We start from the raw sequence: 26,371 nt of genomic DNA, 5'->3' as shown, positions 1-26,371 counted from the left end.
ATTTACTCTTTTTGCAAATAAATATTGCTATTTGAGTTCCTTTATTTGAATAAGTATACCGGATGTTGAATATTTACCTCACTCTCATATAAATACGACGAAATCAGTTACATTAAATAATGATTTTTGAAAAACTGATTCAAAAAAATCAACCTTGTTCTTTTTTAATCTATAAATGTAGGTTGCTTTTATAATTTTACTTTATATAAGACCATAGCGTCTGACTGTAAATGCGACGGTTATGGGTTTGATTCCCTGCTCAGGGTTTTGTTTGGAGTGCCTTAACTCTGCCTACCCTATGTCTCTAAAGTTGAGTGTTGCATGAGGAGTGTCTTAATTCTAAGTTCCCTCTGTTGTTTTAGCTTCATGCATCTCCCAAACAGTAGAGAAAAGAGAGAAATTAGTATTCACATGCTTTTTACATTTCCCGTCATTTCGAGAAGTTGAAAAATTGAATTGAATTATCGAGGGATTGCGTCTTGGCAAAACTAAACACTTGGCCTGTGATAGCAAGCGAAGAAATGAAAATATAAAAGAAAGCATGAGTGGATGTAAAACCCACAGACGTCGCGTTTACAGTCACACGCTTACCCACTAGCCACCAGAGCCTCCTCCTACCAATACCACGAAATAAAATGTTTTCAAGGAAATATACCCTTTAGCCATTGTATTCATTAACTTTTATTAAAATATTCTCATTACATTCACAATTAAAATTACAAAATACGTTCGCGTAAATTCATTCAAAAACGAAAACGAAATCGCAGTGAAGCATTTAAATGAAGGCCTATTGTTCGGTTTAAATAAAGGGTTTGACATTATAGCTTTACATAAAGTTGTAATAGGCTACATGAAGTGATTCACGCAGAGCATCACGCTTTATCACGCATATAGCAGGGACCGCTAAGACACTCCGTTCTCTGCCATTCGAATGAATTACATTAATGATGACACCGCTTTTTGTCTTATAAGATAGCGGAAATGAATATAATTTATTTCCCAGAATGAGAATCGAAGCAGATTTAATTTCACGCAATTAACACTAATAACGGAAATACTCACAAAAATTCTATTCCTTCCCCATTTATACTATAAAATATATACATCTACAATAGTATACGCTATCAACATTAATCCTGTAACAGCCTTTGTTTCCGTATTCCAAATCACTTGCGGTCTTCTTAACTACTTTACTTGGGAATGAGTGGTTTGTTACCTTTACTTTACTTCTGTATGGGGATGAAACGAAATTACAATGTGAAATTACTGAAAAGGTCACTTCCTTGAGGACATTACAGTAAATGTGGAGGAAAATCAGTATTATTATACATAGTATTATATAGTAGCGACCCTCTCGCGACTTCGCCCGCTTAAACGTTTACAGTATAGTTGAATTATACAAAATCTTTACATAAATTGTAGCCTATTTGATATTCATTTATATCTGTTCTGTAGTTTTTGTGTTAAAGTGGAACATCCATCCTCACAAATTTTAACTTTCATAGCCTGCAGGTTGAATTTTCATAGCCTGCTATATGCGGGATAAAGCGTGAAGCTGGAAAAAAAAACACCCCAACAAAGTATATTTAAACATGAAAATTCTTAAATAAAGTGAAATTAGTAAACGTGCCCGTCGGATGTGCGCATCACTGTCCTATGCATAAAAACCCTTTTATCCCTTAGGGCACTGCTAAAGAGCTCCCACGGTACACGGTGTTACTTCAAGTCGAGGCAACGTCGGATTTACTTACTTTATATATATTTTTATGCATAAGTATATTTTTAACTGTGGTGTGTGGGTGTGACGTTAACACGGGCGGTTGTGGGTTTGATCCCGATTTGAAGGAATGAATTATTATTTATTAATATTTTCATTTCTTCGCTGTGGCACCAAGGCCCGTAGTTTCGCCACTCAACACGCAATGCCTCGAAATATTCAACGGAAAATGGGGAACGGAGTATCTTAACACTAGGCTAACGGTGCCTACTCTGCTGTGTGCGGGATAGAGCTAAAAATAATTAAATTTATTTATTTTTAATTTAATATTTCATTAGGTCGACTTGTGACTTTTATTATATAAGAAACAATATGATACGGTTGCAAAATAACGAGACGTATGCAATATAATATATCATCCAGTTGGTACAATGATGAAGCCTCTGTCTGAATAGAACTCTTTGTCTCGACACCAGAGAGAAGAAATAAAAATATAAATTTAAATAAATATTTCATTTCTTCGAGTGGGGATCGAACCCATAACCAGTCGATTTTGCAGCACGGTAATGTTTGCTATTTACCAAACAGCGTCATCTATTGAAATATTGTAGTATAAATAATATAAAATATTAATAGCTATATAATAGTGTCTACCTCTAGACACTACGTTCCCCCTGCCTATCCTGCTTTATGCAGGATACTACGTGAAGCTATAAAAAATCTTTTTCATTGAAATGCAGAGTTGAATTCAAAAAGGACAGTTAAAAAAAATAAAATAAAACAAAATTGTTTCATCTACAGCGCCATCTATAAGTGCTTAATGAAAAATAATGACATTGTCTAAACTCAAATCAAGAATCAAAACATGCAAATTCCCAAAAGGCTTTACAGATGTCGTTACTGACAAAACCTAAAATATAGTTTATGAATAATTTTCTCATAATTATGTGCCGTTGGAAGACAATTCCTCAAAACCACAATGTTAGTCACTATAAACTTACTATAAGCGATATCCGGCATACAGCATACACTGCTGTAGTGCCGAAAAAGAGTTTTGAGTCGAATCAACACCCATAAACGTCGTCATCATTTATAGTCAAACATTACGCCGCTCAGATAGCTTAAATGAATTAAGCGGATATGTTGCACTGTCAAATTTGTCAGCAATATAAGAGTAAATAAAACATCTTCATATTAAAAAATCTATACTTTTAATATTTACACGTTACAGTTATATGTATTAACTATAGAACTTATTGTATATTAATGAAGACAATTTCAAAAAATCCTTTACAAAAATTTTATTAAGTCTCATGATTTTTCATTTCTTATGAGTTTTCGATTTTATTCAAAAATTACACAGAAAGAATTAAAATTACTTTCGAACTATAAAATATCATGTAATACAATAGACATAACAAACATACTTGGTTTAAAATAATCTTCATTAATATTGCTCAAATGTATCTTATAAAACTTACTTTTTATATGCAAATAGTAAGTCTAATATAAAAAAATACTCTTTTTCTTATATATAAAATCTCCATATCACAATATAGATTCAGTACATCGCCCTCAAAAGTTCGAGGAAAAAGTTCTGAAAGTATATATTATATTTATTTAAACTTAATATAACCCATTAAATGCATTTTTTTACGAAATAACTTTACTATATGTAGAATATTTCAGTAACATAACCTTATCTGTCTATTAATATCGTTAATATAGTTTAAAATCTGCCGTTTTCAGTATAAAAGAGAGCATTGCTTAAAAGCCTTCCGAAAACTATTTTAAAGTGTACGGAACACTAACGTATAGAGTTTTTTTTTTTACTTTAGTGATATTTAAAATTTTCTCTATTTTGGGGAAAACATTCTAGACTTAGCTTATTATTTCCCTAATAATTACGATTTTCAAAATGTGAGTATCATATTTTCTATAATTAGTTCACCAATTTATCATCTAAATTACGTAAATATCTACTTAAAGATTCCGATGTACTTTGCAAGATGCTCAAGCCCAATCTGTATTTGAATTCAACCAGTCTTTTAATAAAGTCGAATATACCACCATTTGTTAATGGAGGGTATGTAATAACTTCTGGTGCATACGTTGGCTTCGGTCGATGTGGTACAAATGGAATAGATGGCGTTGTTTCAGACTTGGCTTCAGTTGTAGTTTCTGTTTTCACGTTTTTAACTGTGGAATCCTTGGAATTGCTATCAACTATCAAAGGACTATATTCTTCCTCCAATTTTGTTGTTGGGAACACTTCGTAAACTTTAAAAGATTTAGTGGTTACATCTAATTCGTTGGACATGTCAGTTTCTGTGTTTTGTTTCTTGTCATCTATTGGGAGAGTTGAAATACTTTCAATAACTTCATTTTTTATTGTACTTGATACATCTGTTTGTTCTTCCTTACTTGGATCTACTGATACAGCGTAAACAGTGAAAACATTCTTCGTTTCGGGTGTTGTTGCGTCATCTTTTTTTAATGCTATCATTTCTACAGGCGAGGGTGATATTGGTCCAAATAATCCATCGTCAATTTCATTGCTTATAAAAATCTCGTTGTCTTTATTTTCTCTAGCTGCTTTCAGAATTTCTTCAATTGAACCAACGACACTCCGTTTGCGAAGTACATTTCTGCGTCTTCTACTTAATTTCCTTGGTCCATGCTCAGGTACTACTACTGGCGTTGCTGATTCAGTTAATTCCTTTGGTACATTTCCTACTACGAATTTATTATCAGCTGTTCTAAGGTCAGTATTAGTTTCATCTGAATATTTGTCGTTTTCCGCTTCTTCTGCCTCACTATTTGAACCTAAGTACATCGATGTAGGGGAATAAGTCACAGGGCTACTAGTTGATTCACCATAAAATTGAGTATCATACGGGTATACAGGTTTGAAATCAGCGTCTCCGGAAGGTTTTACACCATATACTACAGAGCTTGACATGTCACTTCCATATGACGATATAGCAGAAGGTCCTGTTTGAGGAGCTGCATATATAGGTTCCACAGCAGGATAAGGTGTATACGTTTGAGGTTTTTCATATTTCTTTTCTGTCGTGTATGCATGACGAGTTTCATACTGGTAGCGATTATAATTAATAGGTTCAGGATATACAGCACCATGTGCTATACCTGTCTTTTGTTGAGGATAATGCACATTACGATTTGGATCATAATTGTTAGCTACTTGACGATATCTTATATCTTGATCTTTTTTGGCTGGCTGATATCTGTTTATGTAAGCTGTTTGGCCGGCGTAAGGATTGAATTTTTGCTTTGAATGTATAGGCATACCAGCAAGGACAGTTCCAAGCATTTCTTCTTCAGGTTGTCCATTACCTTCACTTGCGTATTCCTCGGCATTATGCCTGTAAATATCGTCCTTTTTATCGACTTCAATAGTACGCCTTACTGGTGTAGCGAAAGGATACAAAAAGTAACTGGCAATACCTACAAGACCAGCCAGTCCTATGACTCCGACACCGACTGACGGCATTACTTCTCTAGAAAGGTAATTGTATATTTGTGTAGTAAATGGCCCCGTACCGGTATTTGGTTTCTTTGTAGTCTTATTTACTTTTGTTTTATTGGCAGTTTTGTTTGCAGTTTTGACTTCTGTTGAAACTGATGTTTCTGTTGAACTTTCAGCGACGGGTTTCGTGGTTTTGCGTTTCTTTGTTTTCGTTTTCTTTTTGTTTGATGATCTTTTAGGTTTTTTAGTTGTCGTAGCAGGTGTACTAATTTCTAACTCAATTTCTTGTTCCTTAGGTTCTGCGGGCAACAGCGCTGACTCACTAAAAACTGGAGCTACTGAAGTTGTTGTAGTACTTACTTTAACTTTATTTTTATTATTTTTCTTGGCTGGTTTCGATGTTGATTTTACAACGGGGGTGACAGAAACTAGTGGCTTTGTAGTAAGTGCTTCAGTTGATGGCGCTAAAGTGGTTGTACTAACTGTACTTGTACGAGTAGCAGAATTTTTATTTTTTTGAACGTTAGAAAGTACAGTATCCTTAATTTTATTATAAACATTTTCGTTTATTGCTGAACCTCCAGCTATTAAGTCAGCTTTGTTTGTGCTGCCAATAATCGGTCGTTTTGGGTTTGATATTTTGTTTTGTGGCTTTTTCGTTTTATTTTTGCTTACTACTGGTTTTTGTTTCTTTTGAGTTTCTTCTATCTTTGTTGGTTCCGTTGAAACAGAATCGTTATCTTTGTTGACAGGATTGCTTAATAATATCCAAGTAGATATTCCTTCTTTAGTTGTTGAAGACTCATTTGACGCTTCTCTGTTTTCTAATTCCAATTCTTCCATCGTGACTGGTACTGCGACACCTGCATGCGAATTTTCTACTGATTCATTGCTGTCGTCCTTTCTAGTTTTAATCTTTTGTTTCTGAGCGATCTGCGTTTTTAATTTTGGTGGTATTCTGATGTCTGGCACCGCTGCAATTGTATGAGTTTGGTTATTTTTGTCTAGTAATTGTGTTGCAACTTTTTTAATAGATTCTCCAATTATTGGTAACTTATTCTTGACGTCTCTAGCAGTATTTTCGTTTGTTGGCATATCATTTTTCTTTTCATGACCCTCGTTGATACTGAAATTTAAAAAAAAATAGTTTAGAGGTTGTTATATATTATGTAAGGATATCTTTGCTGTTTTTATGAAATCAATTAAAGGAAACCTTCAAAATGAAACAAATGTTTTATTTATTCAATACTTTATTAAAAAATAAATAAATTGAACTTGTAATTATATGCTTCATTATATATGTACAAAGCTCCTAAGAATATCACAAATATTACTTCATTTAATTAATATATTATATATAAAAAAAATGTAATAGATATAAAAATATAATATGTTATGATGTGAATATTATGAATGAATTTGAATTTTATGAAAAAAAATGAAAATTTTCATTTTCTTTCATTATGAGAACTTAAGATTTAAGCATTTAATATAAGATAATTTATGTACAGTTGTTACAGTTCTAAAGAAACAGCCAAAAATATTACCATATTTTTATCTGCAACATTACTTTAGAAAAAAATATACTTTAGTAATATGTTTGAATTTTATAAGAATAAAAGTGTCAATGTAAAATTACAACTAATGTTTATTTTTTTAAATAAGGTAAAGTCTTCATCCTATACCATATGGGTATAATACTTTTAAAGTTTACTTATACGATTAGTAATTGGGACTGTAAAGTTAAAAAAGGTGAAAATATTGCGATTTGGGAAGAATATTTAATATACAAATTAAATATATCATAAAAATTATTTCGCTTTATGAAGGCCAATCATGGCGCAAGGGCACAAAATGTGTCCATAAACGCGACTGGTTGTGGGTTTCAATTGCCACTCGAGGAAGTAAAATATATATATTTTTTTTTTCGAGGCAAAGCGCGGCGTTGAGTTCCGCCACTCAGAAATGAGAATGGAGTGTCTTATGTGCTTCATGTGTATTATGTGCTTATCCTGCTATGTCCGGGATATAGTTGACGCTCAAAAAAAACAACAAATATTACTCTGCTATATGCATTTCGAAAGTAATCATTTTGTATTTTGCCATTTTTCTTTAACATGAACTCTATGAAATGAAAATAAATTTATTACTAATAAAGAGCAAGAGAAAAATGTTATTAATTTAAAGTCCTCCGAAACATAACTTTCATGATTAGGTATCTCCTATTGTCGGGGTGAGTAAAAAAATAATAGATCTGTCCATCCATTTGTGACAGACCAGAGAAACATCTACATTATAAATATGTATATACAATATACATAAACAAATCGCCGATAGATAATATTCGATTACCTATATAAAATACACGCTTTAATGAGATTGATTCAAAATCCAAATCTATCTCGACGCCTTTATGTTATTTTATCACAAAATTATGAGATTTTTTAAAAAGTGTGTGTACAAATTTATAATTTCATTTCTTTTTTTTCTTCCGATTTTTGTGATTATTATTATTATAATTTCTTCTGTGAACGTTTAGGTTCTTGGTTATTGACTTTAATAGATTTGCTACAACATCAAACCATGGAAACTGAAAGTAAACGCTGTGATTATCCATAACGCTTCTCATACTTGGCTGCCATTTTCTATTATTAGGAAAAGAATTTAAATACCAAGCTTTGTTGTAATCGTCCCATTCCCAGTACGGCTTATAAATCTGATATTCTGGTAATTCTCTAGCAGAAAAGGCCCACGGTGTAAACAGAGCTGCTAAACCTGAAGCACCAGCAAATAATAAAATAATTGGGGTTAAAATAAACGATAAAGCACTAAAACTGAACGGATTGATAGCTGCTAGCCAACTAAATACGCTAATAGCGGGCTTAAAGAACTCTATAACAGAGGAAAAAATATCATCGTCATCATTTGGTCGACCTGGTTTTGTGTATGTGGATAGTGCAGAAGTAGGAGAAGCAAAATTAGCTGGTTCTGCTGATTCTGCTTCTACATTGTTAGCAGCATTATAATTTGATAATTCCAATTCTTCATTGGAAACATCTTCAGTTTGCTCATCATTTTCTTGTGATTCTTCATAGTCAGCCGGTACTTCATCACTACTAGAATCATCTAGCGGTAAGCCAAAAACATCAGTTAAAGTTGTATCTGTATCTTCCTCAGACTCAACTACAACATTTTTGTTTACAACATTAGTGTTGACAGCTATGTTAAGGTCAGGACAAGCTTCCTTGCCTTGACCTTGAAAAGTATTATTAAGAGTTACAAATATAGTAGGACAATCGTCAGAGGAACCGCTATATTGTTCAGGTCTAATGACTATTCTGTCTGTGTAACCCATTACAGGTGGAAATGTTGTTACATCAAAAGTATTTGAGGGATATGGGGAGAAGTTATTAACGCTGTGGTAACTGGGTGGGTCTTTTGGTTTATTAGCTTTTATAGGTTTTTTATTAGGCCTTTTATTGGGTTGGTAATTAATGTGGTCAGGCCAAGGCTTTGGGTATCCAACATTTGTTATAATAGGTGTCGGCCTAGGTGTTGTAAAGACATAATTTGGACGTGTTACATAAGGATCTGCTATGTGAACATTAGAAGAATATATATGAGATTCTTCATATTGTGGTTGGGGCTTACTGTATGTAACAGTGTATTGTTTATTATTTGACTGTGTATACAATAAGTTTTTAGTATTTTCTGTAGAGTCATCATGCATTTCAGTACTAGTACTATACGGTATATTTACACTTGTTAATGTATTTACTAAAGTACTTTCCCTTTCTTCTGATATAGTAGTGTCGTGGGAAATGTCTGAGTCATCATACTTTGTATTGTCCGTCCATTTCGTAACAACCTTTTTAATTACGGGCTTATTTGCATTTTTTATAGGAAAAAGTTCGTTATGGTAATTTGTATGTTTTAGATTGTTTTGTGTGGCATGATTTAACCTAATTTTACTTATTTTACGTATAACACGACTTGTTCTTAATTTTGGGTTAATAAAGGATACATTTAAATTGTTAGCACTCTCTAAAGATATATTATCGACTAAAGATGTCCTACTTAAATTGTTTATGTTGTTTAACCTTAAAATATACTCAAAGGGTAATTGAAAACTAACATTACTATGCTTATAACTATACCTTGGTGTGACATCGGTTGATTTATCGATGTCAACATTAACTTCTAAAGTAGTTGATTCGATTTGAGGTCGCGTATATATAAGCTGAGCAAATAAAACTAACACTAAAACTAGAGTCCACTTTACACTATCACTTTTTTGCCGCGACATTTTTGACGTCACGAACTGTACCTGAAATCAAAAGAAAAAACATATTAGCACTCTTTTTTATTTCCTTATTAAAAAATAAATTAAATATAATAGTAGGTATCGTTTTGCACGTAGTTCTCCAAACGATATTATGTGTTGCACGCAATGTATACGTGTATATATTTTTTTAATTTATAACTTCCGCTGCATCCCACACATATCACTGCAGAGAGAGTGAACGTTCCCATTTAGACTCTTTCGTTCCCCAATTTCCGCTGAATTCTGGGGCATTGCGCGTTTAGTAACGAAACTCAACGCCGCTCTTTGCTTCGTTACCAGAGCGAATAATAAAAATATGGATATTAGTGAAGTTATATAGATATTACAGTTTGACGGTTTTCGTACGTACGTATACCATACGCATACGTACGTACGACGTATTGCAGGTAGACGAAAGGGGATCTGTGTTTAGACACGGCTTCAGAAATAAAATGGCCATATCAAAATATTTTTTAAGAAATGTCTTTATATTTATACATTAGTGTTTTATACCGTTGTCCACAACGGGAATTATAAAAAAACATATAATATATAAACCTTTCGAATAGGTAAACTGAAACCGTTATCTAATTAACGTCGTATGATATTCCGTTATAACGAGTAATATTCATAACTTCCTGTATTAACAACGTTGTAAATTATTTGACGTACAAAAAATGAAACATGTAGCTCTTTATTTTGAATAAAATTATTTGAATTTGAAATATAATTATTTTTAAAGTTTAAGTAAGAAAAGAAAAATATATAGCGTACAATTTAGAAAAAATACCAAAACATACGATCCACGTGTCTCAGTATGTCCACTTGTCTCAGCATCGTGTAGCATTTAGATAGATTTAAATCACTCCGTTAAGACACTTCGTTCCTCACTTTCCGTCCAAGTTTCGAGACGTATAGTATATGTATACTTATAGGATAGTATAAGAGATATGAGACGTATAGGATAGTAGTGGAACGCTACGCCTGGCTTTCGACCATAACTATTTCATTTCAGAACATAATTTATTCCTTCGAGTGGGAGTCAAACCCACAACCGTCGCGTTTAAAGACTCTCCTGCTCAAGCCTTTCTCATAAAAATATAAATATTTACTTAAAAATATTGTGGTTGATGAGAATATGAAAATCAAATATTGTTATTCAACAAACTCACTTTTGTGGTTGGGAAGACTTTCATTTGCGCATAATGCCTACCTAGTGGTATGCGTCACCACATTAAGCTTTGTTAATAAAAGTTTTTTTATTTTTTGTTTAGAACAAAGCTTTTTAGTTTTAGTACATAAAGTATTAAATATTTAAATTCATTGTGCTTAGATTTTTTTTTAAAAAGAATGATAGTCATTTAAAAGTTATTCTTCCGAGTGGAAATTCAACCCAGGCCCACTGTATTACAGTCAGGTAACTCTATCTGAACGTTTTTTAGCTTTACCTGTATCCTAGCACATAGTATCGTAGGCATAGCATATCAATTTTTATATACGTACTTACAATTATATCTTTTAATATATTAAAATTTCTAGTACCAGATAAGACACTTAAAATGGGGACAGAAAACAACGTGTAACGTCTTGTCGTTTTTTATTTTTCATCTTAAACATTTTTTACGTTATCGTGACATTTCGTTACGGAAAGGCTAACGACCTAACGGCCCTGACCGAAACCGGAATAACATTACTGACCGAATAACGAAACTAGTTTGCAGTCTCCGATTTAGAGGTCTTTACCAAATATTTATGCCACTTTTATAAAACTTTATTAATTTAATTTTAATACTAATTTAATATTAATTCAATAAATAAAAATATTTAAGAAAATTTTATGTATGGCTTGAGCGCACGCAATACGCAATGTCTAAAAATTGGTCAGGAAGAACGAAAAGAAATATTTTAATATTAGATATGTGTAAAATATCTTATTTTTGTATTACCCAAAGACTTACTAAAGAAGAGCTGGCAGAGGCATCGCTTTATTATATTAAGGATTATTACGGAAATTGTGAAGAAAAATCAATGTAAATCATTTATAATATTTAAATCTAATTCTAATTAAGTTTATTAATTTAATATCATTATGTTATATAAAAAGTAGAAGTATCTTAGAGACAAATTAAATACATAAAAACAAAAAAACTCACAAATATATGATATCGTTGAACTCTTTTATATGAAAAGTCAACAGAATGTTAAATGTGCCAATTTTTTCACTTGTATTTTTGAAAATTTGGTATGCGAACCATCAATCAATATCCACTTCTATTTTTATGTTAAATAAAAATACAGCAACAATATGGGATATTCAGAAAGCAGGGGCAGATTTGTAAGATTTGGTAATATTAAAAACCGTGACGATTTTGTATGTCTCTTTTCTGATCCCCATTCACAGCCTAAGGGATTTTGCTTGCTAAAAAGCTTCTTTCATAGCCTAACGCTGTATCTTAGCAGGGTAGGCCTCTGCAAACTAGGAGTTCCTCTGAAACAGGAACACTCCGTTGCAATTAAGAAACTTACGTTCTCCGCTTACCTTCACAGCGTGAAGCTTAAAAAAGACTGAGGTAATCCTTGTTTTGTAAAATGAAGTGCGGCGTTGAGTACCACCGCTAATAATTAAAACAGATATGAAAAATATATAATTAGAACAATGAAACTAAAATTTAGAAACTCTAGTTTATTTTTGAAAAGAATCAAATCTAATTGAATTAACTGAACTTGCTGATGATTCATTACATTAGGTTCATTAAGTTCTTATAAGATATCCTTTTAGCAGCAACCTACTTTTACTTTTATGGACTTTCGTTCAGTTTCTTTGAACATATCATATTGTTTCTCTTACTAATGTAATATTTTTAGTATATAATCTTAAAAGCGACAAGGCTTTAAAAATATTAAACAAAAAAAAATAGTTAAACTAAACATGGTCTTATTAGAAAACAAATTATATTAAATTTTAAGGTGGTGAATTCCACTGCGCAACATGCATTGCCTACAGAATTCGATGGAAACTGAAGAATAGAAGTGTCTTAATAGGAACAGAGTGCTTTAACACTAGGCTCCCAGATTCCCTATGCCGGGCGGAGTAGTTGAATTCAACACTGCGCTTTTTCTCGTCATCAGAGAGAAGAAATAAAAAAGAATACATATTTCATTCCCTATTTCAATACCTTTACTACATTTATTTTTATGATTGACATCTATTCTTCAGCATCAAATAAAGATTCTATTAAACAAAATTCTTTAAGAACTTCCTCAACATCAAAATATACATTAAATTTAAGCTTAACACGGCAAACCTAATATAGTTTGCCTTTTCTGTACATGGAAAACCAGCGGATCGAGTAGAAATGAGAACGCATTCCGATGCGCGCGTCTCCAGTTATATGATTAACATAATGGTCATGGTCGGCATATCTTGGGTTCAATTCATAAGATGCTGCGAGAGCGTTTTTCAATAAAAAATCTTTTATCTTTTAAATGTTTTAAGTTTATTTAAGGGTATTTTAGTTTATTTATTTCTTAGTTTTAGGATAATTGTGTGTAATTTTTGTTGTAATCATGGCGTGGTCGTGCCTTCTTTTCCCATTGCACTTATATTATCTTCAATTTCCTGATTAGTTAGACAAAGCGAATTGCAAAAGAGGAAAACAGTGTCTTAACATTAAGTTCTCCTAGCTTAGTTTGCTAAAAGAGGGACCCTAAAACTCATTATTATATATTTCTGTATACTATAAACAAACGTGTATTATTCTTGACATAAGAAATATTCTGTACTAAGAAATTTATATTTAATGTTTTAAAATAAAATAAGATATAAATAACAGGCCAATCCGCCTTAAATTTAAGTGGTTATCAATTTTAATTTTTCTGTCGTTTTTACGCTACATCGGGGGCAATTGATGAAGATAATTTTTAGTAAAAAAGAATTTAAAAGTTACTTTTTTATTTAACCTTATTATTTTTTTGTTGAATACTTCGTTATTTATACTGTGTGTACCTTCAAGAACCTATGTTTACAGTCCATTTTATTGCAATAGAGAACTCAAATTGCAACATTCTTAAGTATCATTCTAAGGATTTGGTGCTTCCCCACCCACAGACTAAAATACTCTTAGAAAATTAACTTAAAAAATTGGAATTTGATATGCAAGTATATTAGGGAGTATAGGGTAGCACTGAAAGACGATTTCTTGAAATTCTTATACTCTACGTTCTTAACTTACAAGATTTTTCCTGTTTTTTTTTCTTTTAATTTTATCAATAATCGTTTTTAATAAGTTAAACTAAAATATATCCAAAAGAGAAGTGAGTCATTCCCAAGACAAATATTAGATTACTGGGAAATCTCAGCAATTCTAATCAAAGAAACTTAATGAAACAAAGTTGCGGGCGGCGACTAGTATACATATTTATTTACCTCCAAGTACTTTGGGGTTAGCAAACACGTGTGTTGTCACAGTAATAACAGAGCGATCCACGGAAACGCTTTCCAGCTTATGTCACTGTATGGGCGGTTACCATTGTAATGATAGAGTCCTATGTTACGCTTTATTTATTTCCTTCGAAATATTATTACTGTGTTACAAAATGTATGTGAACATTATAGAAGCTACGGTAGAGGAGGATTGCGCTTGCTTGTAATCGTCGAGGTCGTGTGTTCAATCCCAGCTCGGGTGAAAATAATATTTAAATTATTTTTATTAAAGTTCGCTTCGGCCGTTTCAATAATAAAAAATAAAATTATTTGGAGGACAACGAAGCAATTTTTTTATATTTTGACACTAACGACTTACTGTATTGTATTTCTGTATTTCTGTATTTCTCTAGAAAGAATCAATATGTATATTGTATTTATGTTTATTTATGTACCTGCCTTTTTATTTAAATTTAAAACGCGCGGCCGCGCGTAGCCAAGTTTTTTTACAAACAAAACTGGCGAGCAGCACCGTGTGTTATTTTACACGAACCATTTGAAGCCACTTTTTACCTATTCGTAACTCAAAAACTATTCCATTTAAAGCTGTCATATTTGGCTCAAATATTTAGACCCCCTACCTGTATACGTGCATAAAATTTCATAAACACAGCTCAAACAGTTATTTAGATAATGACGTCCAAAAATCGTTAATTTTTAGGGGGGTGACTGACCTATAGACCTTAATGTTAACCAAGTTCCAGATGACCTGGAATGGTGAAATTTAGCATCCGGTTAAGTAATTGGGTGTATGTAAAGGAAAAAATCCGAAACTAGTATTTTTTTAACATTTTCTTATAATTTTTCAATAAATAGATTCAATTAGGAACATTTACTTATAGTGTAGCGCCTGCCAACAAAATAAGAGCAATGCATTATTTATATGTATTTGCTTTTATTTATGTCACACGTTAGTAAATATTTTATTTGTTTTGTAGACTAACTTCACTATTACTTACGTAAGCCATCTAAAACAACACGATGCTTTCAAGTATATTTTAAGATAAGATATGTCTCCATTTGTAGCTGAAAATGCCTCTAATTTATGTCCTGACAAAGCCTGCCATCATGTGGACTTCAAGGGCTTCACGTAAAACTATAAAAATATAATAAATGGATTAACATCCTTCATTATTATTTATTATAATTTAAGCATATGTTTTAGTACTTATTATACTAAGAGTATTTGCATAGTCGATTAACGTATTTGATATTAAATTATTATTACAATATTTAAGTACTAAGTCCTATATAAGATCCTATAAGGGTTCTGTTTTATTGCTTTCGAGGTACAGAACCCTAAAACCGAAAAAAAATACACTAAAAAATAAATATAAAAAAAATAATTATATTGATAGAAATACATATAAAATTTAAGAATAATATACTATCTGTAAGGTCAGTCGTGGCACAGGGGCACAAAGTGTGACTGTTAAACCGACTGGTAGTGAGTTCGATTCCCACTCGAGGAAATGAAATATTTATTTAAACTTATATTTCCATTTCTTCGCTCTGGTGTCGAGGCAAGGCGCGGCGGAGAGTTCCGCGACTCAACACGCAATGCCTCCAGAATTCGATGGAAAGTGGGGTTACTGAGTGTATTAACACTAGGTTCCCTCTGTCTACTCTGCTGTGTGCGGGATACAGCGTGAAGCTGATTTTATTTTTAATTTGATATATTGTCAGCCTACCAGCTATCTTAACAGAAGTAATTATAAAGTAATTATTAACAGTAAAAATTTAAGTAATTGTTAATAAAAAAAATAAGAGAAAAAAAGAGAAAATTAAAAATTACTTAAACAAAATAATAAAAAATAAATAAATCCGCTTTACGATGTATCCCACACATAGCGGGGTAGAGAGAGGGAACCTACTGTTAAGACACTCAGTTCCCCTCTTTCCATCGAACTCTGGAGGCATTGCGTGTTGAGTTATTCCAACAAAATAATAAAATTAGAAAAAAATATTAATTAATATATCAGATTTCTAAACGCAGCATACATTCATTACTTTCAAATTTGACAACTGTCATTTAATCAACAAAATAAAAACTATAGTCGAGATTCATAGATAAATATAATCTATTTTCATATATAATTAAATATCGTCTTAAGAGTAATAAAACATAATATTATTGACCATAATAAAAAAGTAAATATCTAATTATATTAGATATATTTTATTGTACGAAGCCGCTCATATTTTAATGGTTTTTTTGGCCTGAGTTTCATGATTTTACTGGTTTTAGGAACACTTGTGAAAACGGCAGAGAACGGAGTCGACCTTGGGATCATATCAATTCAGATTGGTACCGTCAGCACTTAATAAACTTATTGTTTATATTTTTTCCAAGACATGTTGAACAATGAGTCGTTCAATAGAATTGCTTGTGGTTGAAACAAGAACTTACACCGAATTGTTCCAATGCCTCCCGATGGGAGCTGTCTCTTCCATGCTATTGCATATTCTTCGTTTGAGCGTATTGATATACAACAAACTAATAAATTGCGCGAGACTATAGTAGAGTACGTATGTCGTAACTGGAATGATTTAAGTATCTACACTAGCGCTCGAAACGGGAATCCTTACTCTTCTAAAGAAGACATGCTTTGCTTAACTACGTACGGAGCTACTTCCGAAATAAAGGCTGCAGTAGATTTGTACAGTACTAGCGGACGCGCGCAGCTTCGCTTGCTTATTGCTTAGGGGTGAATTCTAATAAACTTTGAAACACGTGTTCAATAAAATATTTTTAAGAGTCTCAATTTCAAATTTTATAAAAATCAGTGGCGATTTAAAGATTTTTCTATATAAAATTTTAACCCCTTATTTACACCCCTAGGGGATGATTTAAAATAAACCACGAAACTTATGTTCAATGAAATATTTTTAAGAGTAAATTTCAAATTTTATAAAAATCGGTGGCGATTTAAAGATTTTTCCATACAAACTTTCAACCCCTTATTTGCACCCTTAGGGGGTGAATTCTAGAAAACCATGAAACACATGTTCAATTAAATATTTTTAAGAGTATAAATTAAAAATTTTATAATAATCGGTGGCGTTTAAAAGATTTTTCCATACAAACTTTCAACCCCTTATTGGCACCCTTAGGGGAAGAATTCTAGAAAACCATGAAACATGTGTTCAATTAAATACTCTTAAGAGTCTGAATTTCAAATTTTATAAAAATTGGTGCCGGTTAAAAAAAAATCTATACAAACTTTCAACCCCTTATTTGCACCCTTAGAGGGAGAATTCTGGAAAACGATGAAACACGTGTTCAATTTAATACTTTTAAAAATCTAAATTTCAAATTTCATAAAAATCGGTGCCGATTTAATTTTTTTTCTATACAAACTTTGAACCCCTATTTCACCCCTTTAGGGTAAAAATTTTTCAAAATCCCTTCTTAGTGGATATCCAGATTACGAAAGTAAATATCTGTCCAAATTTCACGTTCCTACGCACAGCGGCTACGGCTGTGCGTGCGTCTTACCTCAGTCAGTGAGAACAAGTCCTTTTATATATATAGATATAGATAGAAGTGTATTATCACAATGGTGTCCTACTTGGTTTATTCGGCGAACAGAAATGTCCTATGAAGCCCTTACTCTAAACTATGTTTTAAAAAGAGCAACTCTTGAGTTTCTTGCCGTAGTAGCTTCCTATAGGAAAAGTACTTGTAATGGCCAAATTGAATAAAGAATATTTTGATTTTGATTACATTATAAACCTTTCTACTTATGATTTCTGTACAAAAAGTAATGATATCCCATCAAAAACATAAATGTAAAATGAAAGCCAAGTTCAGTAATAAAACATATGCTTTCAGCGATAAAAGAAGTGAGATGTAAATGTATGCCAAGTTCAATGGTCAGTCCTGAAATTAATTTTAACAATATAAAATATTTTATAACAACTGTAAATGCCCATTCTTCTTACAACTTGGAGACTTTATTTATGTGTAATATCTGACTTGGCTAGTTTTCAAATTAATTTACATCGATATAAATGAATGTATTCAAATTGTATTCTACTCAGATTCTATTGTAAATTCATAAGAAAACTAGCCAAGTCAGATATTACACATAAATAAAGTCTCCAAGTTGTAAGAAGAATGGGCATTTACAGTTGTTATAAAATATTTTATATTGTTAAAATTAATTTCAGGACTGACCATTGAACTTGGCATACATTTACATCTCACTTCTTTTATCGCTGAAAGCATATGTTTTATTACTGAACTTGGCTTTCATTTTACATTTATGTTTTTGATGGGATATTTAAATTACTAATGTATTTAACCTTTCATTCGTGACCAATATATTCGAATGAAACGTAGAAGCGTGTGGCTGTAACCACGACGATTGTGAGTTCGATTTCCATTTCGGGAAATCAATTATTGGTAGAGAGGCAAAACGCGGCGTTGAGTTTCACTGCACAACACGCAATGCCTTGAAAATTTGGAAAAGTTTATTTTTAAATCAGACAATAGATAATACATAAAAGACAACATTATAAAAGAATGTGTAAATAAAAAAATAATTTACTTTTACAATAAATATATAAATATTGAAATATGTTATGATTTTCCTATTCTAATTTTTTTTTTTATAAAGTTATTCAAAATATCTTTAAATGTTCTTAAATCGTATGATAACAGCTGAAAATTCACCGTTAAAACGTGTAAAGCCCGGTAACAAAACTCCTTCCTGTCACGTTACGAAAAATATTGCCTTGCAAAATTTATAGCTTTTATTGTTTAGTGATATATTGGGACGACCGTGTGGCCATTTACTATATATATCTACTATGTATAGATAGGGGAAGGCTATCGTGGTGCAGTAAAGTAATGTCTGATTGTAAGCACGATGATTTTGGGTTCGATCTACGCTCAGGGAAATGATAAGACCTAGCCTCACGCTGTATCCCGCACGTAACAGGGTAGGCAGTGGTCAGTCTGTACAAATAGTGTGAACTCGAAGAAATTATATAATTATGAGGGAGCACTATCGTAAATCGTGTTATGTAATAAATTACTTGTTTTTCCTTAAAATATTTTATTATCACTGCAGCGGGTAAATCGAACGGGTATTGAAGCGGAGAAAGCAAGGTCTTTCAAGGGTTTTTTCTTACTTTTACTTCATGATTTCTATAAATATTTGTAGTAAAGCATATCCCATCAAAAACATAAATGTAAAATGAAAGCCAAGTTCTGTAATAAAATGTATGCTTTCAGCGATAAAAGAAGTGAGATGTAAATGTATGCCAAGTTCAATGGTCAGTCCTGAAATTTATTTTTAACAATATAAAATATTTTATAACAACTGAAAATGCCCATTCTTCTTACAACTTGAAGACTTTATTTATGTGTAGTATCTGACTTGGCTAGTTTTAAAATTAATTTACATCGAAATTAATGAATGTATTCAAATTCTATTCTATTCTATTCAGATTCTATTGTAAATTCATATGAAAACTAGCCAAGTCAGATATTACACATAAATAAAGTCTCCAAGTTGTAAGAAGAATGGGCATTTTCAGTTGTTATAAAATATTTTATACTGTTAAAAATAAATTTCAGGACTGACCATTGAACTTGGCATACATTTACATCTCACTTCTTTTATCGCTGAAAGCATACATTTTATTACAGAACTTGGCTTTCATTTTACATTTATGTTTTTGATGGGATTTTTATTTTCACTACACTGTTTTGTCTTTTTCGCAATTTTGTACTTATTTACCTACACAGATTGGGTGGAAGAGAACTCGTCTAGAGATAATCCCCTGTTGTAAATGAAATTACTGAATAATATATTCCATTATCTATGAATTACTATTATTAGTGCAATAAAGAATATAGAATAGTTTAATAAGTGGAAGAATTTTTGCTCATTTCTCAACAAACATTCGAGACAAGAACCCAACACCTTTATTGTTAAACCAATAACCACTGTACCATGACAATCAACAAATGAAAGTTCATAAGACTAATTTAGTATAGGAATCAATTGTTTTAATGTCATAATGTCTGGTCCCGTTGCTTCACGAATTGTATGGAATGTAGAACATAGCCTTAAATGCCCACTTTGTTCTATAACCTAGTTGAGTGACCTGATTCATATTGATTTATCTTAATACATTTGTTAGGTAACTATAGAGGACTAAGTGACAAATCACTTCGTGAATCAACTATTTTCTGACCATTTTTAGAGTTTCATACCTTAAAAAATTAGACTCGCACTTAACCAATATTTTTTTGTCCCATATATAATGTTTGGTAGATTGACAGAACTTAACACCGCACTTTGTCTTGTAAGCAAAGCGAGAAATTGAAATTAATTCGTTCCCTCGAGTGGGAATCGAACCAACGACCATTACTTAAATTAGAATTGGCTATGCCGTCACGACGGCCTCTTTAATCGTTCATTATTAATAATTAATTAAATAATACTGTAGATATTAAAACAAAATTGTTTTTAAAACTAGAGCAATATATGAAAACTTTGAATAGTCGATAGTTCGGCACCGGCTGCTGTTTTCTCTACCAAGATGTGTATAAGCTAAGACAGAGCGAAAGTAACCCTAATATCGGGAAACACAACACTGACCACAGACCTACATTCATTAGAGATGCCACTTTCACCTACTTTTGCCATTTTGTGTAATGCAATATGCTCTTGTTGGATTCACGCATTATCCCGTGTGTAGCAGAGGGAATCAAGTGTTAAGACATTAGAAGGTGTTCTTCACGTATCACCCAAATTTTCGAAACGTTTTGTATGGCCGCCATGCTTTGTTTTGATACCAGAGCGAGGTATTTGCATTGCAAGAGGAATTTGAACGTGGTGGGATTTGAGCCTGGGCTTTTTAAAAAATAATTATATAACGTGCTACCATATATATTATTTTTTCAAAGTGTTATTATTATTGTATTTGTATTTGGTATATCTAACATTTGTAATGCAGTTTTTTAAAAAACAAAAACTATAATATTAATCAAATATTATACTGAAATCAGCTAGTACATACGAGTATGTATATGTAATATGTAATTAATCATCCTAGTTGAAGTTCGGTTTACAAAAGCAAACATAATTAAAAATATAACAAATTACATTAGAATTACAAAGACTAAAACATTATACGAGTATTATGATTTGACTTGATTTTGCTCGCAATAATTATCGTATAAAAAGTCGTTTTATTATTCGTTTGATTATTTTGCATCTACCTAGATATATAATAGAGAGAGGATTATTATATATCTATCTATCTAGTGGGACAATCTAGGCCTAAACATAGATGGCCGCAATCTAACACACTTAAGATTTGCCGATGATATTGTGTTATTCGCGAAAACACCAGAAGACCTAAACAGAATGTTAAATGATTTAGCATCTGAGAGTGAGAAAGTAGGATTAAAATTGAATTCTGAAAAAACAAAAGCAATGACTAATGGATACAAAAGCAGCATAAATGTAGGAGAGTCACAAATTAGTTATGTTGAGGAATATATATACCTTGGACAGCTGATATCACCCACAGAAAACATAAATAAAGAAATCGAAAGAAGGATAGACAGTTGGCGAAGGTACTGGGGCCTAAAGGAAGTAATGAAGGACAAAAATTTCCATATAGCAACAAAAAGCAAATTATTCAATGTCTGCATCTTGCCAATATTAACATACGGAAGCCAAACGTGGGCTATAACAAGAAACGTAATCAACAAAGTTGCTTATTGCCAAAGAGCAATGGAAAGAAGCATGCTTGGAGTAAAGAGGAAAGACAGAATAAGGAGCATAAACATTAGGAGTAAGTCCAAGGTACAAGACGTAACATTAAAAATAAAAAGATTAAAATGGAAGTGGTCGGGACATATAATTAGAGGAAACGAAAAGTGGACTAAAACAGTAACACAATGGTACCCAAGGGACGGCAAAAGGAAGAGAGGTAAACAACACAAAAGATGGGACGATGATATTAGGCAGGTCGCAGGCACAACATGGAGCAGAGTAGCTAAAGATAGAATAGAATGGAGTAGGTTGGAGGAGGCCTTTGCTAACTGGCAAACGGATTTACAGAAAATGAAAAAGGATCAAATATACGAATAATTTTAATAAATATTATATTGTATTAGAATCTATATTGTAGTAGTGAAACAACTAGTTAATTGTATATTCTGTTATATCCGAATAAAAGGCTTATTTATTTTTTATATTATTATTTATTTATAGATATATAATATATCCAGTGGGAGTTCCGTAATAATATATAACCTATATTTTGCTCTATATTCCCTTGTTAGTCCCATGAAAATCGGTTCAGCTTTTCCGTAATTTGTAAGTAATTGTGTGCATTTGGAAAAACAATTTTGAAATCTTAGAGAGACACTTCAATTTTATTTAAATATGTATATTAAATTATCTATTCGTAATATATAAAGTACTTGAAATTCAAACTGAATAAGTAAGAAATGAGTCATGTTATAGTAATTGGGTTTAGAGAAATCTCTTCTAGTTCTAGCTATCACAGCTTACATAGTTACATACCCTCCTCTGGAAGGTTTAAGTTGATTTAGAATATTAGTAGGAGACTTATACTTATAAAAGAGGTAGAGTCGAATGTATGGAAATGCAAAGTTTGTTATAGTATTTGAACTTTTTAGTTTTTTTTTAAATTTTAGCACCGAATTCGATAAATTGCATTTTAAACAGACCTTAACATATACCGTAGGAGGATAACAAAACACGTATTTTTTTAAATTAATATATATCAAAATATGCTTTACCTTGTTACCAATGATTATTTTATTAATATTTTACTTAAGTCTAAATGTATTTTAACGACTGCCTATGTATTTTATTATCAAATCTTATTCAAAATGTAGCAAAAAACTGTATGTAGTTATGTATAATATTGTAAAATAGCTTTACACTCTTTACCGTAATATACTACGTACTATATTTTTTGGATATTGAACTAGTACATATTGAATTGCTTTGGAAATAGTTACCTATGTCATTTTTGTAACGGAACATTAGGTTATTAAATACCTAATGTAAATATAAAATGTATTTTTATTGGTACCGTATAAAATATTCTTTTTAACTCTCCTCATTTCCTATACTCCTCGATATTAACCATTTTCATAAAATTATAAATTTCCCAAATAAAAAAAGATAATTTAAATCAAAACAATTTCTAACTTACCGTTACAAAAACCCGTTGGTGCACACACGCGTTGGACACAAGGTACACGATTCAACTGTCAGCTTCTACGACCAACGGTATATCGGACTACTTCCGATGCGGTACTTGTTTTACTTATACGAGTATATTACGATACGATAAGTTTATTTATATGATAAGATTTTTGATTAAGGCAGAGGTGTGACTGTACAAGCGACGTTAGTGGGTTCGATTCCCATTAGGGATAATAGATTATTTATATTTGATCGCTCTGGTAAACAAAAATTGTCGTGGAGGTGCGTTACTCTACTCGAATAAAGATTTGAAAATTGAACGACAACTGGGGAACAGAATTGTCTTAATGGGAACGGAGTGTCTCAACACGACATTCCTTCTGTCCACCCTCTATACTCAGCTAGCTTTCTAGCTTTGGTAGTTGCGATGCTGTATCTCGTAAATATAGCGGGGTAGGTAGAGGGAATCTGGGAACATAGTGTGAAGATTCCCTATTCCTATCAAGTCAATGCCGTTTTCCACTTTCCGAAAAATTGTACGGTGACACTTTATTTGTGCACAGAACTCCACCAATTGGAAAATGTGATATTTAATGTACTTAAGTTTTTAATTATAATAATATTATATCTGCATAGTATAAAAGTTTCCGATTATAATTCATTATTAAGAAATATTTCATCAAGTGCGCCCATCAGCTTCCTACCAAAAATATTGATAACAAAAATAATTTTAAAAAATTAATCATCCCCAAGTGAGTATTGAAGTTATAACCAATGCCTCTCGACCACTATCCTGCTATGACACGTTGGACACATGTCATAAGCTGCCGTGGCGCAAGAGGCGACAAAACGCAAAACTGTCATGTTTACATGCGAGCGAATGTAAACGTGACAGTTCTGGGTTCGATTCCCACTCGGGGGAATGATATGTTTAATATTTTCATTTCCTCGCCCTGTTGGTAACGAGGTAAAGCACGGCGTTGAGTTGGAACTCAACACTTAAGTGGTGGACCACTCGACACGTAAAGCCTCCAAAGTTCGGCGGAAAGTGTCCCGGGTGGCTTCTGCCTACCCTGCTACGTGCGGGATACAGCGTGAAGCTAAAAAAAGTAAATATTTATTACAACGCGTGACACACAATATGAATAAACATATCTTTTTAACTGTTTTCTTACTTTTTTCTTACATGTGCAATAAAGAATATATATATAATTAAGGAAGAAAAATAACGCGTCACTTTCTTTGTTTATCAATTCAATGTTTAGCGGTCATTGACCTCTAAGTAACAATTTAAACAAATCCTTTATATAAATGGTATATCACGATTGTAAATTGTTCTATCACTCTTACAGTTTTACTACTTCCCGCCGAATTTTCGAGGCACTGGGTGGTGACTGGTTAATTCACTTGTCACGCTTTACCTATTTACTTGAGCGAGGAAATGAGAATATTAAATATGAAATATTAATATATATTAATATAATAAATATGAATATATGAAATATTTAATATTCCCTTAAGTGAAAATCAAACCCAAAACCGTCGCATAGTTGCGCCACTACGAAGATTTGATTTCTTTGACGTCATCGTAGTGTAAATGGGACGTGACAGAGTAATTACGATATAAGTTCAAATTTCTTTTTATTTAGCTTCATATGGTAATTTTTTTTATGCAAAAATCAAGGCAAACGAGCGTACGGGTCACCTGCCGTGCAGCACCAGAGGAGCTACAGATGCGTTGCCAGCCTTTGAGTAGACGGGTTTTTTGAAGGTACCCATATCATATCGACCTGCAAACACTGCCTTGTGTAGGCCATTCTATAAGCTTCTATGAAACCTTCACCTCCACCGGCTATTAAATTAAATTACTATTAAACAGTATGTTTTTTCTGTCTACAGTAATATATGCGGGATACAATGTGAAAAAAAAGTCACCCAATTTTGAACATAAAATCGCACAAAGTTACCAATAATTACTGTTCTATACTAGCGTTCAAAGATAAACAGAAAAGCAATAATTTGATTCAGTAAACAAGGTGAACGCGCCATCTATGCTGTACAATAGGAACTAGATAATGAAATCATGATTAAAAATGAAGATGGCGCTGTCTATGTTTTAAGTAATTATATATTTCACTAGATGGCGCTTACTTATATTTTTGTATAAGTTACATAATATTAAATTAAAGAAAACTTTAAAAAAACATGTATATTAATTAGTAAAAATATATACTTGTGAAGACATGTCAAGGATTTAAAATCCATATGGGCTGAAGAATTAAAATATTTAAAACCACTATTTAAAAAGTAAAAAAATATTTATGGTAAGACTCTCCGTTCTCAATTAAAACACTTTATTCCGCACTTTCCACCGAATTACGAAGGAAATAAAAAATATTACTTATTCATTCCCTCGACTGGGAATCGAACTCACAATCTGTCGCGCTTACAATCGCAAGCTTATGCCTCTGCGCCACGACTGGCTTAATAACATCCATACATATAAAAAATATCTAATTTACCTATGCTATAATATCAGGATATGACCCATCAACAAAAACTAATAGAAAATCTGTACTAATATAATATTAATCACAGTTTTTCATACATTATAATATTCTGTACCGCTACACGTATCATTATCGTTAACACTCACCTAGTAACATAATTCCTCAATCCTTCGATCGATGTACACGTAAATTACATTAACGCGTTCGATATCGACTGCTTTGACACCCTCCTCGTTAGTTTCGGTTCTTCATCATGTCTCCTTCACTTTCGTTACAGTTCGTCGAGTCCATTGCCTCTTGATTTATTTTTAATTTCTTGAGCTAATGAGAAAATTCTTCTCTAATTGCATGTATTAGCTTCGAAGCTTATCTCGAAGTAAAAGTTAGAAAACTGGTTAATTTGTATATTTTCTTGTATATAGTGATCTGCAAAAGAAAAGTTTCACTTTCAAACGATATGTCACGGTTGTACTTTTGTACGGTAAACGGTAATCATGGATAATTTGATTTATTATCATCAGCACCGTTGTGATGCAGTTGGTAAATGCTAATAGTAAGCTTATCTGGTAATGTAAAACTTGCAAAGCGTGGCTTTGAGTACCGTCACTCAATACTCAATGTCTCAATACTCAAAA

At 32.1% G+C, this 26,371-nt stretch overlaps 1 protein-coding gene across 2 annotated transcripts; it reads right to left on the bottom strand.

Moving 5' to 3' along the window:
• Positions 1-2,955: 2,955 nt before the first annotated feature.
• LOC146530652 (uncharacterized) lies at positions 2,956-26,048 on the bottom strand. 2 transcript variants are annotated; one of them, XM_085199234.1, is made up of 3 exons: positions 25,883-26,048; positions 9,365-9,534; positions 2,956-6,333 (listed from the first exon to the last, which is right to left on the bottom strand). In XM_085199234.1, the coding sequence occupies exons 2-3, from the start codon at positions 9,511-9,513 to the stop codon at positions 3,660-3,662; spliced, it is 2,823 nt and encodes a 940-aa protein (XP_085055360.1). In that variant the 5' UTR covers positions 9,514-9,534; positions 25,883-26,048; the 3' UTR covers positions 2,956-3,659. The 2 variants fall into 2 exon arrangements, with proteins under 2 accessions (XP_085055360.1, XP_085055361.1); XM_085199235.1 differs by lacking the exon at positions 25,883-26,048 and adding an exon at positions 23,234-23,293.
• Positions 26,049-26,371: the final 323 nt, after the last annotated feature.

The sequence above is a fragment of the Heliconius melpomene genome, chromosome 16 (genome assembly GCF_056956725.1).
Source record: "Heliconius melpomene rosina isolate 202511_hmr_F chromosome 16, ASM5695672v1, whole genome shotgun sequence".
Taxonomy (NCBI): Eukaryota; Metazoa; Arthropoda; class Insecta; order Lepidoptera; family Nymphalidae; genus Heliconius; species Heliconius melpomene.
This window is presented reverse-complemented; position numbering and strand designations above follow the sequence as displayed.

What these genes read in the sequence shown, in the direction of transcription:
- LOC146530652 (XM_085199234.1), bottom strand. Translation starts at nt 9,513, where the DNA reads ATGTCGCGGCAAAAAAGTGATAGTGTAAAGTGGACTCTAGTTTTAGTG. An exon ending in TCAACCGATGTCACACCAAG is followed by an intron (nt 6,334 to 9,364) that starts GTATAGTTATAA and finishes TTTAAATTTCAG; the next exon opens with TATCAACGAGGGTCATGAAA.